At 53.3% G+C, this 13,856-nt stretch overlaps 1 protein-coding gene across 1 annotated transcript; it reads right to left on the bottom strand.

The window, feature by feature from the left end:
* Positions 1-294: 294 nt before the first annotated feature.
* LOC119565677 (defensin-B5-like) lies at positions 295-8,556 on the bottom strand. The gene is made up of 2 exons (XM_037893451.1): positions 8,409-8,556; positions 295-446 (listed from the first exon to the last, which is right to left on the bottom strand). Exons 1-2 carry the CDS (start codon positions 8,554-8,556, stop codon positions 295-297), a joined length of 300 nt encoding a protein of 99 aa, XP_037749379.1.
* Between the last annotated feature and the right edge of the window lie 5,300 nt (positions 8,557-13,856).

The raw sequence follows: 13,856 nt of genomic DNA on the forward strand, positions 1-13,856 counted from the left end.
AGCAGGATTTGAGAACAGTTTAATCTTATTGTACATGCAGATGCGACAGAAAAATGCAGAATTTTCACAACAAATTTTCAAAAATTTTACAAAAAATGTTCATTAAATTTTCAAAAAAACCTCTCACCCAGTCTGTAAGCTGGTCACATTAAAAAAAAAAGACAACAATTTTTGAAGAAAAATTCAAGACATCTTTGCATAAATGTTTATGAAAAATTTCAGCCAGCTCTAATTACATGGCTCAGCAACTATTTTCTCTGAACACTGAACATCCTTTTCTGGAGCTCTTCAGTTTCAGCCCAGCAACTCTTTCCACGACCTCTTTACACAGCAAGCGTTCTGCTGAGTGCAGGTTCCAATTTTCTTTTCCCATCGCTTGCATTTCTTGGACCGGCACATGCCACCTTCGAAGCTACACACCATGTAGCTTTGCTGCTTGTCAGGACCTGCAGAAAGAAAAAGAGTTTCTATGACACTTTACATTAATAAATTCCAGAGAGTAGAGATTGCGGTTGCAAGTTAAGAGGGTTGGAAGAAATTCTCTAATGATTCAATGATTAATATAATATTGAACGATGAACATAATAAATAAGCTACAGTCTAATGCAAAAACTCTTTGCAGTCCTATATGGGTTCAGATACTGCTGCCAGCAAATTCATTATCCCTACAACAGAGCAACAATCTTAAACTCTGGAACATTTGTAATTATAAACATGTAAAGTTGCTAGCTATAATTAAGGGGCTGCCCACGTGGTAGCTTCTAAAGGCGAGTTGACTGCACATACCAGGGGCTCCTTGCATGCCTCTGTTCCCCTCAAAAACGCCGTGTGCTGCCCTCCCATCCCCATCTATTTCAGGGACCCCCCCCTGCAACTCCCCACACTCTCCCTCATACCAGCAGTTCTGTGTGTTCCCATTCCCCACTTTCCCCTGATGTCAGGGTCTCTCTGCGTTCCCCGCCCCCGCTTTGCCCACCACAAATTTTATTTCTTTTCTTTCTGTCTGGACATAAGTCATTCAGGGTGTCAACATGTTAAACTCTGTTGGGAGGATGGGCAGAGCTGAGGTGGTGGTGGAGACTGTTTTTGCTGGAAGGTGTTAACAGCAGCCATAAACCAGTTCTTTGATCTAGAGAAAATTACAGAGCTGGTTGAAGCTGCTGGCTCTGCTAACTGGGTGATAGGGGTGCATGTGCCCCCCATTTTCCCTTTCCTGTTTGCTGATTTCCTCCAAAATCTATAGGGTTCTGCCCATTGATGCCTAGATTGATCGGATGAAGCATTCAAAAGTTTTCATGTTAAATGCAAACAGAGAAATCCCATCAAGCTGAGCACCAGACCTCACTTTGCTCAGCTAATTAAAGGCTCCGTTACGTAACACTCATTTTGATGAGTAGCTCATAGCATAAGTATCACCACTGAAATCAACATGAGTAAGGGCAGTAGAATCAAGCCCCAAACAGAGGTAGTCCAACCATTTTGGATCAAACTAACATGAAAAAAGGTCCTGATAAATTCCACCTCTCTTCAGTGAACCTTCCCCTGTATACTAGAGGGAGGAAGAATGGTCCAGCAGTTAGGCTGCTATCCTGAGACACCAATTCCCAGCTGTGTCACAATTCGACCTGTGTGTCCTTGAGCAAGTCACTTATTCTCTCCGTGCCTCAGTTCCCCATCTTTAAAATGGGGACAATAGCATCTCCCTACCTCACAGGGCTGTTGGGAGGATAAGTGCATTGAAGATGGTGAGCTGCTCAGATACTATGGTGATGTTGGCCATAGAAGTACCACAAGCTTTCTACCTTTGCATCCTGATAGCAAATTCGTACAGAATTTTATAGGGATTTAGGCCTCGATTCAGCACAGCACGCAAACCTGTGCTTAACTTTAAGTGCCTGACTAACACAATCCCTATTCAGCAGTGAACTTAAGCACATGCTTAATTTTAGGTGTACAAGTTCTTCCCACTGAAGTCAGTGGGACTAGTAACATGCTTACAGAAGGAATCTGCAATACTAAGGTGTGACGATGTGAAGCAGCAGGGAGGGGGGAGTGTTGCCCTGGGAATGTGCCCTGGGGACGGGAGACCTGAGAGCCTGTCACCTGAGCCAGGAGGGGGAGGGGGAGGTAACACCTCTGCCCAGGAATGTGGACGGAGGTGGCAGCAGGGAACCTGCTCGGTGGGTTTAGTTTCAGGTTGGGGCTGGGTGGAGGAACACAGGGAACCCCAGGGCTGGGGTCTAAGCTCCCTGCTCCCCCAGAAGGACTTGACTGAGGGGTCCTGGGTGTACCCACAAGCTCTGTTTTGGACTGTGTTCCTGTTGTCCAATAAACCTTCTGTTTTACTGGCTGGCTGAGAGTCTCAGTGAATCCCAGGAAGAGGGGTGCAGGGCCTGGACTCCCCCACACTCCGTGACAACTGGTGGCAGCGGTGGGATCTACTGCACCCCGTGAACGGCGCTTCCTGCAGTAAGTGACTGGGGAACAGTAAAACGAAGGGGGATTGACGGGGACCAGGTGTGCTGAAGATTCAGAGAGAGACGGTTTCAGGGGGCGGTTAACCCCTGGGAGTGTGTGACCAGAGAGAAGGACTTTTGCAGTAACAGGGTCCCCCGGGGGATTGCAGCGAGCGGTCCCAGGGGCGGAGGAGTCTGCAGCTCGACCCTGGCAAAGAGGTGGTGACCTCAAGAAGGACTGGCACACTAGGGGCTTTTCCTGGAAACCGTGGAAAGCTGCCCGGCCTGCGAGTGGCCAGCAGGGAGATGTACGCTAAACGCCTTAAGAGCGACCTGGTGGAGCTGTGCAGGCAGAGGGGGCTGCGCATCGGGAGGTCCACCAAGGAACAGCTGATTGCCCAGTTGGAGGAGAGGGATCGCTTGGATGACCCGATCCCTGTCCCTGAGGGAAGCCGCCCGGCGGACGCAGCGTGGGCCCTGGGGCCTGACCAGGCTGGGAGGGGTCAGACTGCTGCCCAGGACACCCCGAGACCCTTCCTACCTATGCCTGGGGGAGGGGTTGGGGGAAGCCCAGCGAATACCGAGGGCACCCTGACCCCAGCAGCCAGCAGGGGATCCTCCCGGCGGAGCTCCCCGTCCCTGGAGCGGATGCGGCTGGAATGGGAGAGGGAGAGGAAAATGAGGGAGCTGGAGGATCATGAAAAACAACGTCAACATGAGGAGAAACAACGTCAACATGAGCAGGAGGAGAAGGAGAGGGAGCGTCAGGAGAAGGAGAGGGAGCGTCAGGAGAAGGAGAGGGAACGTCAACATGAGCAGCAGGAGAAGGAGAAACAAAGACAGCATGAACTGGAGCTGGCCAGGCTGAGGAGCAGTGGGGCCCCGGCTGCGGTGAGTGAGGGGGGACCCAAGATTGCAAGGAGCTTTGATAAGTGCTTCCTGGCCCAGCGGAAGGAGGGGGAGGACATGGATAGCTTCCTGACGGCCTTTGAGAATGCCTGCGAGCTGCACAGGGTTGACCCTGCAGACAGGCTCCAGTTCCTCACCCCCTTACTGGACCCCAAAGCCGTAGAGGTCTACAGCCGGATGACAGGGGCAGAGGCAGGGGACTATGAACTGTTCAAACAGGCCCTGCTCCGTGAGTTTGGGCTGACCCCCGAGATGTACCGGAGAAGGTTCCGGGGTCAGCGTAAAACGCCTGAGGTCACCTACCTACAACTGGTCAACAGGATGCAGGGATATGCCCGCAAGTGGACAGCGGGGGCCCAAACTAAAGAGGACCTGCTTGACCTGTTCGTACTGGAGCACCTGTATGAACAGTGCCCTTCCGACCTGAGGCTGTGGCTGGTGGACAAAAAGCTCGCGAACCCCCAGCACGCAGGGCAGCTGGCCGACGAGTTTGTGAACAGTCGGTCAGGGGGTAGCCGGGAGGAATCCCAAAAGAACAGGCCCCCCCCGATGCAGAGAGAGAATCACCATGGGGCCTCCCAGCGGGGAAATAGGGAGAACCCCCTCCAAAGGGGAACGCCTGGTGTTGGGCCCCTCCGACCCGCTCGAGGGGACCAACGTGACCTGAGCTGCTATCACTGTGGCCAGAGAGGCCACGTACGGGCCCAGTGCCCCGGGCTCAGGGATAAACTGAGCAGACCCAACCTACCCAGGGTTAACTGGGTAGGGACTCAGCTGGACGAGGGGCAGGCGACCCAGGAAAGGGGGGCTACCAGTTTGCCACCTGCTCAGGAGGGAAGAGTACCCCCAGCCAGCCCCGCCAGAGGGCTGGAGGCTCTGGACTCAGGGTGCTCAGTTTACAGGGTGGGCGCGGGGCTGTCCCTCCGGAGAGAGTGCCTTGTTCCCCTGGAGGTGGATGGGAGGAAGGTCAATGGATACTGGGATACGGGCGCGGAGGTGACGCTGGCCCGGCCCGAGGTGGTGGCCCCAGATCGGGTGGTGCCCAACACCTACCTGACCCTGACGGGGGTGGGCGGGACCCCATTTAAGGTGCCCGTGGCAAGGGTACACCTGAAATGGGGGGCCAAGGAGGGCCCCAAGGATGTGGGGGTACACCACCATTTGCCCACTGAAGTTTTGATGGGGGGAGACCTAGAGGACTGGCCAAGCGACCCCCAGACCGCCCTGGTTGTGACCCGTAGCCAGAGCCGGCGAGGGGCACTGCGACCTGACCCTGGGGAGGGTACCACACTGGAGGCGCGAGACCCTACTCGGGTGGGGAGGGAGCGCCGAGGGGCACGGCTCAGAGAGGCTGAGGCCTCAGACCTGGCCACGGAAGGGGAACCGGGCCCCATCCCTTCCCCAGCCGCTGAGTTCCAGGCCGAGTTGAGGAAAGATCCCTCCTTGCAGAAGCTCAGGGACCTGGCCGACCTCAGTGTGGGACGGACCATGAGGAGAGGCTGCCAGGAGAGGTTCCTGTGGGAGAAGGGGTTCCTGTACCGAGAATGGGCTCCCCCAGGGGAAGGGGAGTCCTGTGGGATCAGGAAGCAGCTGGTGGTCCCCCAGAAGTACCGCCGCAAGCTCCTGTCCCTGGCCCATGACATCCCCCTCGCAGGGCACCAGGGAATCCGGCGCACCCGGCAGAGGTTGCTACAGAACTTTTACTGGCCCGGGGTCTTTACCACCGTCCGGCAGTATTGCCGATCCTGTGACCCCTGTCAGAGGGTGGGGAAGGCCCGGGACAAGGGGAAAGCGGCGTTGAGACCTTTGCCCATCATAGAGGAGCCTTTCCAGAAGGTGGCCATGGACATCGTGGGGCCACTCAGCAAGACGACCCGGTCGGGGAAGAAATATATTCTGGTGGTGGTAGATTTCGCCACCCGCTACCCCGAGGCAGTGCCCTTAGCTTCCATTGAAGCAGACACCGTGGCAGATGCGCTCCTGACCATTTTCAGCCGAGTGGGGTTCCCCAGGGAAGTCTTGACAGACCAAGGCTCCAACTTCATGTCGGCCCTGCTCCGGTGCTTGTGGGAGAAATGTGGGGTCCGGCACGACTGGGCCTCAGCGTATCACCCCCAGTCCAATGGGCTGGTGGAGAGGTTTAACGGGACGCTAAAGATGATGCTGAAAACCTTTATGAACCAGCACCCGCAGGATTGGGACAAGTACTTACCTCACCTGCTGTTCGCGTACAGGGAGGTGCCCCAGGAGTCTACCGGATTTTCGCCTTTCGAACTGTTATATGGAAGGAGGGTGAGGGGCCCCCTGGACCTGATGAGAGACGAGTGGGAGGGGAAGGCCACTCCCGATGGAGAGTCAGTGGTGGAGTATGTCCTGACCTTCCGAGAGAGACTGGCTGAACTCATGGGCCTGGCCAGGGAGAATCTGGCCAGAGCCCAGAGGAAGCAGAAGGTCTGGTATGACCGCACGGCACGGGCCCGTGCCTACGCCACCGGGGATCAGGTGATGGTTCTCATCCCCGTGAGAAAGAACAAACTACAGGCCGCCTGGGAGGGCCCGTTCAAGGTCGTCAAGCAGCTCAATGAGGTAAACTATGTGGTGGAGCTGTCGAACCGGGCCCACCACCGCCGGGTGTACCATGTGAATATGATGAAGCCATATTATGCCAGGGGGAATGTGGTGTTAGCTGTGTGTGGTCAGTGGGAGGAGCAGGGAGATGACCCTTTAGTAGATCTGTTCCCTGGGACCAGAGCTGGTTCCCCCCTGGAAACAATTCCCCTCTCGGATCAGCTCACCCCTGCCCAGCAAGCTGAGGTCAGGGGGGTGCTGTATCCATACCGACAGCTGTTTTCCAACCAGCCTGGACGCACCAATCTGACTGTGCACCGGGTGCAGACAGGGTCGCACCCGCCGATAAGATGCTCCCCCTTCCGAGTCACAGGGAAAACTGCTCAGGACCTGGAAAGAGAGGTCCGGGACATGCTGGCTTTGGGGGTGATCCAGCCATCGGCCAGCCCTTGGGCCTCGCCGGTGGTGCTGGTCCCCAAAAAGGATGGGTCAGTCCGGTTCTGTGTGGACTATCGGAAGCTCAATGCCATCACTGTATCGGATGCCTACCCCATGCCCAGGCCGGACGAGCTCCTAGACAAGCTGGGAGGAGCTCGGTACCTTACCACCATGGACCTTACAAAGGGCTACTGGCAAGTGCCGCTGGATGCAGATGCCCGGCTGAAATCGGCCTTTATCACCCCTCTGGGGCTCTATGAGTTCCTGACCCTGCCTTTCGGCCTCAAGGGAGCGCCGGCCACCTTCCAGCGCCTGGTGGACCAGCTCCTGAGGGGGATGGAGAGTTTTGCCGTGGCGTATATTGACGACATCTGTGTCTTTAGCCAGACCTGGGAGGACCACGTGTCCCAGGTTAGACAAGTGCTGGACCGACTCCAGGGGGCTGGGCTGACTGTTAAAGCGGAGAAGTGCAAGGTGGGGATGGCTGAAGTATCTTACCTGGGCCATCGGGTGGGGAGCGGCCGCCTAAAGCCGGAACCGGCCAAGGTGGAGGTGATCAGAGACTGGCCCGCTCCCCACACCAAAAAGCAGGTCCAAGCCTTTATTGGGATGGCAGGATACTACCGAAGATTTGTGCCCCACTTTAGCGCCATCGCCACCCCCATCACTGAGCTATGCAAGAAGGGGAAGCCAGACAAGGTGGTCTGGACCGAGCAGTGCCAGGAGGCTTTCCGGGCGCTGAAGGAGGCTCTGGTCAGTGGCCCAGTTCTGGCAAACCCAGACTTTGACAAGCCCTTTGTGGTGTTCACCGACGCCTCCGACACGGGACTGGGGGCGGTGTTGATGCAGGAGGATGAAAAGGGGGAGAGACACCCCATCGTGTATCTGAGCAAGAAGTTGCTACCCCGGGAGCAACACTACGCGGCCATCGAGAAGGAGTGCCTGGCCATGGTGTGGGCCCTCAAGAAACTAGAGCCCTATCTCTTCGGGCGACACTTCACCGTCTACACCGACCACTCTCCCCTGACCTGGCTGCACCAGATGAAAGGAGCCAACGCCAAACTCCTGAGGTGGAGCCTGCTCCTGCAGGATTACGACATGGACGTGGTCCACGTGAAGGGAAGTGCCAACCTGATAGCGGATGCGCTGTCCCGGAGAGGGGGCCCCGAACTTCCCCAGGTCACTGGTCACAGTGACCCCGCTCAGTTCAGTCTCGAAGGGGGGAGAGATGTGACGATGTGAAGCAGCAGGGAGGGGGGAGTGTTGCCCTGGGAATGTGCCCTGGGGACGGGAGACCTGAGAGCCTGTCACCTGAGCCAGGAGGGGGAGGGGGAGGTAACACCTCTGCCCAGGAATGTGGACGGAGGTGGCAGCAGGGAACCTGCTCGGTGGGTTTAGTTTCAGGTTGGGGCTGGGTGGAGGAACACAGGGAACCCCAGGGCTGGGGTCTAAGCTCCCTGCTCCCCCAGAAGGACTTGACTGAGGGGTCCTGGGTGTACCCACAAGCTCTGTTTTGGACTGTGTTCCTGTTGTCCAATAAACCTTCTGTTTTACTGGCTGGCTGAGAGTCTCAGTGAATCCCAGGAAGAGGGGTGCAGGGCCTGGACTCCCCCACACTCCGTGACATAAGGGAAATATTTTAAGATAGTTTCTTAACAAACTCCTATTGTGTTTTTCTTTTAAAACAAGATGCCCTTTAGTAATCTGAGTAGCTGTGTTTTCCCTGCTCAGATTCTCTTTATCGGTTGGATGTGGTATACATCTTAACTGCCTTCCCTAACTTGTCATGTAGTTTTGCTGTTTGCTGTTTAGGTGGCTTCATTTCAGCAAGGGGTGAAGTGATTTCTAGGAAGAGTTTGTACAATGAGTTGAAAGGGACCGTATAACAGTGGACAGACAGACAGACAGGTAGATAGATAGATAGATAGATAGATGATGGCCTAGCATTGGCCACGACCTAGTAGCAGTCTCTCCATAGATGTTTGATAATGTTCTCACACATACACATTGACACACCTATGGATTTTCACATCTTACCTGGGGCCACCTCTGCCTCTGCCTCTTCCTCAGCATCATCCGGGGCTTCATTCCAAGCTTGGGGATCATCCTGGGGCTCTTGCTGATGCTGGCCCTGGACATGGAGCACCAAGAAGACAACAGCAAAGAGAAGGTAAAGGATCTTCATGGCCGAAGATGAGCTGGGATTTCTGTGTCAATGCAGGACAAATGACACCAAGGCAGAGCAGAGACAACCCGTGCCTGCCAATATTGGTGGGGAGGGGCAGAGTGAAGGCAGCTGGCTTCAGCAGGGTTACTAAGCATACACAGTTCGTGTGAGCATGCTCAGTAAAAGCCAAGCTGCAAAGCTGGGGCGGGAGACATGTGACCCCACGTGTCGCGTCTTCCCCCACACGTTGCCTCTGAGGCAGAGTGATAGAGGTTCTTCTCAAGAATGAGGATGCTGAGCTCCTTTATTTATTTAAGCCTATCAAGCAGAGGTGTGAGCAACAGAGGGCGTAGTTCTAGAGGGCGTGAAATTGCTGCAAACTCCCTCTGGTGTTGCCATGATCTGGCCGCTCTGCCCTCAACAACTCGTCCTGTCTGTTTACTCTGGACTTGCTACAGATCATCCCCTCTGCTCCCCAGCTGTGTGGCTGTTCACCGGCTGTTGCTGCCTATTGTGCAGATGCCACGTTTGCAGTAGATGGGGTATAACCAGGGATAGTGGGTTCCCTGTGTCCTTAGTATTTACTTCACTGTAGTATCCGAGCACCTAAAGGCAGTGAAAATTTACCAATTACCAGTAAAAACATCTTGACATAAGAACGATTTGACTGTGATAGGGCATGTCTACATTGTAATTAAAAACCAAGGCCCGGCTGTCTCAGACTTGCGGGGCTCAGGCTAAGGGGCTGTTTCATTGTGGTACTGATGTTCGGGCTCAGGCTGCAGCCTGAGCTCTGAGACCCTCCCACCTCACAGGTCTTAGATCTCCCGGGTTATCAAGTCCAGGCCATATTCATAAACTTCACAAGTTCCATCTAAAAACCAGTAAGGTGGTTTGCCCCACTTTTCCTATTGGGAGGCTGTACCAGAACCTCACCTCTCTGATGGTTAGAAACCTCCTTCTAATTTCCAGCCTAAATGGCCAGTTTATCCCCATTGGGTTGTGTGAAAACATTGTCCCTTATTGTCAATAGTTCTACTCCAGGTGTGTATCCCCTTGATGTGTTCATAGAGTGAAATCCAGTCCCTTCTTAGCCTTCATGTTCCTAGCCTAAACAAGCCAATCACTTTTAGCCTCCTCTTGTAAGACTGGCCTTTCATGCCTCTGACCATCTAGTAGCCCTTCTCTGCACATGTTCCAGTGAGACTACTAAGAACAAGCTTGGACTGGCCTCAGGGGGCCTGACTAGATGACCTAATTGTTCTTCTCTGTGTATAATTTCCTTGATTTTATGCAATTGTGAACATGCCTGCAAAGCACAGGGACCATCCTGGAATACCCAAATAGTCTCTTCTGGCCCAACACCATCAGTATTGGCGGGGGATTAGAAGCATGTAACAGCTCCAGTCTTCCTTTGATGTTGCTCTTATCTGCTGGCTCTGCCAGAGAGCTGTAGACTTTCAGTTTATTCTGGAGTTGCAGAGGATCATTCCTCCTGCTCACCACCTGTTTCACTGTTTACTCATCTGGGCAGATACTGTATAGCATCAGAGGGAGCCTTCACCTTCAGATCAGGAAAAAAGACAATTATCCCTTCCCATCCAGGAGTAGATAACACAAAAGAACATCACACAATAGGCCTTTCATTGGGTTGTTTTTCTTCCAAGTTACTCCTGATGATGTGCTCACTCCCCAAGTCTCTCAGCTTGCTCCTCACACACCTGTTTTCCTACGGGCCTCTGTCTCTCCCTTTCCCTTGAGCCTCCAGGTCTCCATCTTCCTACACCCACTTTAAAAGTTCCTCATGGAGTCCAGTTCCTTCTGCTGGGCCCCAAAGCCTCCAGGTTCCATCTTCATGCATGGGTGGATTTGCTTAGATGTCGGCCGCTGGCTGCTGGCACGTCTCTGCATGCCTCTTGTGGGGGACGGGGTCAGCGGGTCTCCATGTGCTGCCTGCGCCCACAAGCACTGCCCCTGCAGCTCCCATTGGCTGTTTCCTGGGCCACGGGTGCTGTTGGACGGTGCTGGGGGAAGGGGCAGCGGACGGAGCCACCTCCCCCGGACAGGGGCGCGCAGAGACATGCCAGCAGCCAGCCACTTCCGGGAGTGGCGTGGGGCCATGGCAGGCAGGAGAGCCTGCAAAGAGCCGCAAGGGGGTAGCTAAAGAGCTGCATCCGGCTCCGGAGGCACAGGTTGGCAACCCCGGGTATAAAGAGTAAAGATAGAAAGGGTCACAAGCAAACAAAAGTAAAAATACTCTTCTGAGACTAAAGATTTACTATAGCAAGTTACAATCTTTGCATCAGCAGGTTTCTCACCTACACTCACTTCCCAGAGACTTCAACCCCCTTGGCTGAAGAATCAAACATTCTGTGATTTCAAAAGCTCTGGCCCCTCAAATCCCTCAAGCAACAGGTGCCAAAATGGCTGTCTGTCCCCGCTTATGTCTCCCAAAGCTCACTGACCCTGTTACAAGAGGCAGGAAGGCTTCCTGCTGTGCTGTCTCCGTCCCCTGTGTGGATTGGCAAGTGGTCATCTTCCCCCATTTCTTCTCCTGATAGCTTTGTTTACCTTGGATGTAAATGTACCTTCATTGTCTCTTCCTGACGATCAAGCTGGTCAGACAAGCAAATACACATTCCTTTTTCTGGGGCAGACAGGGTTTATGCATTGCTTGCCAAACACATTTTAAGAACATAATTCTAGCAGATATTTGTAACAGAGATGCGAGATTTCCTGACTAAGCTGGGTGTTCTAAATCTAACTTATCTAGATCTTCCCCGAGGAGAAGCTAAGTTTTTCAAACTGTTTGTTTTGCTTTACTAGTATTTCCTCTCTGTTTTTAATAACTCTGGCCTTTAACACAATTATTTGTCTGCATGGGTTAATGTCTCAGAAAGGCAAGAATCCCTTATCCTTGAAGGAGAGGTAGTGAAAGGTAAAGAGTCTCCGGAACTCAGCTTCCACTTGGGACAAAGTCTCCTGGGCATGGACAAAGAGGTCCTTCCTCAGAGAGTCTATCGCTTAGGGCCGTGGTCAGAGACACCCAAGGGAAGAAGCCTGAAGAGCAAGAAGGAGACAAGAACTGCTGTGGAGTGCAAGTGACCACTGCAGCAAAGAATTTTCACAAGTAACACAAGCAGTACACCTAGTGATGAGCTGCCAAAATCTGAAGAACCGGTTCCTTCACTCGCTCCGGGTCTTCAGCAGCACTGAGGGACCCGCCATTGAAGTGCCGCCGAAGACCCGGAGCGAGTGAAGGGCCCACCGCCGAAGTGCTGCCGAAGACCCGGAGCACCACCGGGTGAGTAAAAAGGGATTCTCAGCCAGAGGAGCCTCCCCAGCCGGGAGTTCAGGTGGGCTGGACAGGACGGTAGTTTGCCCAACTCTTTAACAACTGGTTCTAAACCGGCTTCAAAATTTAACAACTGGTTTGTGTGAACCGGTGCGAACTGGGTCCAGCTCACCACTGAGTACACCATATAATTGTAAATAGGTAGGGAAGAGCCAACCACCTGGGAAAAAATAAACATCTGTGCAAAACCTGGGATTCGAGTGGAGACGGTGGAGGGCTGGTGAGGACAGAGGAGAGGTTCGGGGAAGGGAAGGTTTTCATCAGGGAAGAAGGAGCTAGTTTGTTTGGGAGAAGGCAGTATCATTATTCACTCTTTGTCCTGTGAGAGTGTCTACAAGCCCAGTCACGCACCAGGACCCCACTGCGCTAGGTGCTGTACAAACAAAGAACAAAAAGAGAGTCCCTGCCCCAAAGAGCTGACAATCAAAATAAGAAGGTAGGGAAGAAGGTGTAAAATGGAAAGTGAAATTGTGAGGAGAAGGGCAGGCTCAAAAGATCCTATGAAATTTTGGGTGTTTGACCAAACCTGAACTCCGATTTTAATTAATTAATTAATTCATTAATTTTGAGGCTCACCCTCTGCTAATATTGCTGCATTTCCAACTGCAGCACTTAACATAATGCTGCATTGCGGGGAGGTGGCGCTGGTATGTGGTAGAGCTAGCATGTAATCTGCTGTCCCTTGTATTCCCCCCCAAACCACCAGAAGGCAGCAGTGTCATATACGCTCCCTAATGCTGAGATGCAAAGCCTGTCAGCCCACGGCATTAGAGCCTGAGAAATACTGGTGGGCTGGCTCTGTGACAGCGTTTCCAGAAGCTTTGCATTTTATTATAGAAACAGTTATATGGGAATCTTGTTTCCTTTCGGGGACGGGAGCAGGGTGCAGAGATCCTGGGGGGAGAGGGTGGTGAAGCAGGAGTGGGTATTTTTTTGGTTATGTAGGTCACTGCTTTACAATATCTCTCCCTTATACCAAGGTTTCTGTGTGTTCCCCATCACCTGTTTCCCCCTCTGTTAGGGTCTCTCTGTGCTCCCCTTTTCTCCCACATATTTTCTTTCATTTCTTTCTTCTTGAGGAGTTGCTGAAAGAAAGTGGGTGTTGGGAAGAGCTCCTAGTACAAGAGAAGGGTCAGTTGCTTACAGGGTGTTACTTCATTTCCTCAGTGACTTTGAGATCAGTGGGGTTTGACATTACTACCTAAAGATAGATAAATAGGTAGACAGATAGATGGGCCTAAAGTCAGGCTCCTAAAGCCATATTTAGGCACCATAAATACATGGGCTGAGTCCCCATGGACACTTTGTGTGCAGCAGGTTAGTGAAGGATGTATTTACACCCCAGCTTGCCACAAACTAAGGGTATGTCTACACTGGCAAGTTTCTGCACCACAAGTTACACCAGTTTTATTAAAACGCTGGAATTAAACCACTGCCGCGTGTCTACACTGTGCCCGTTGTGACGCTGGAGCGCATCCACATTAGCAGCTCTTGCAACTGCAAAGACAGCAGTGTGTAAGGGGACTGTTGCCCCCTTACTAACATTCAGCGGGGGTGTTTTCGTTGCTAGCTCCCTGTACTAAGAAGGGGGAAGGGTCGATGGGGAATCAGGACCCTGAGACTGACAGCCCCCAGGAACAATGGGGAGAGGCCAATGCTCCAGGTCAGCCTGAATGACAGGGTGGGCGGGCTAATCAGGGAGTCAGGAGGCCAGGGAGGTCCCGTAACCCCGTGTGAGCTGGATTTGCCTGGGTCAGACAGCGTGGGGCCAAGCTAAGGAGAAAGCAGGGGCCCAAGCTAAGCTGGGGAGCAGAGCTGTGCCAGATCGAGAGGGACCAGAAAAGCAGCCCAGAGAGAACAGACCCTGTCCTGGGAGCAGAGCTGCAGCCCCAAAGCCAGAGGCACAGCCCAGAGAGAGCAGACTTGCCCTGGGAGCAGAGCTGTAGCAGCCAGAGCCAGAGGG

Source organism: Chelonia mydas, chromosome 3 (genome assembly GCF_015237465.2).
Source record: "Chelonia mydas isolate rCheMyd1 chromosome 3, rCheMyd1.pri.v2, whole genome shotgun sequence".
Taxonomy (NCBI): Eukaryota; Metazoa; Chordata; order Testudines; family Cheloniidae; genus Chelonia; species Chelonia mydas.

What these genes read in the sequence shown, in the direction of transcription:
- LOC119565677 (XM_037893451.1), bottom strand. Translation starts at nt 8,556, where the DNA reads ATGAAGATCCTTTACCTTCTCTTTGCTGTTGTCTTCTTGGTGCTCCAT. An exon ending in AGAGGCAGAGGTGGCCCCAG is followed by an intron (nt 447 to 8,408) that starts GTAAGATGTGAA and finishes TTCTTTCTGCAG; the next exon opens with GTCCTGACAAGCAGCAAAGC.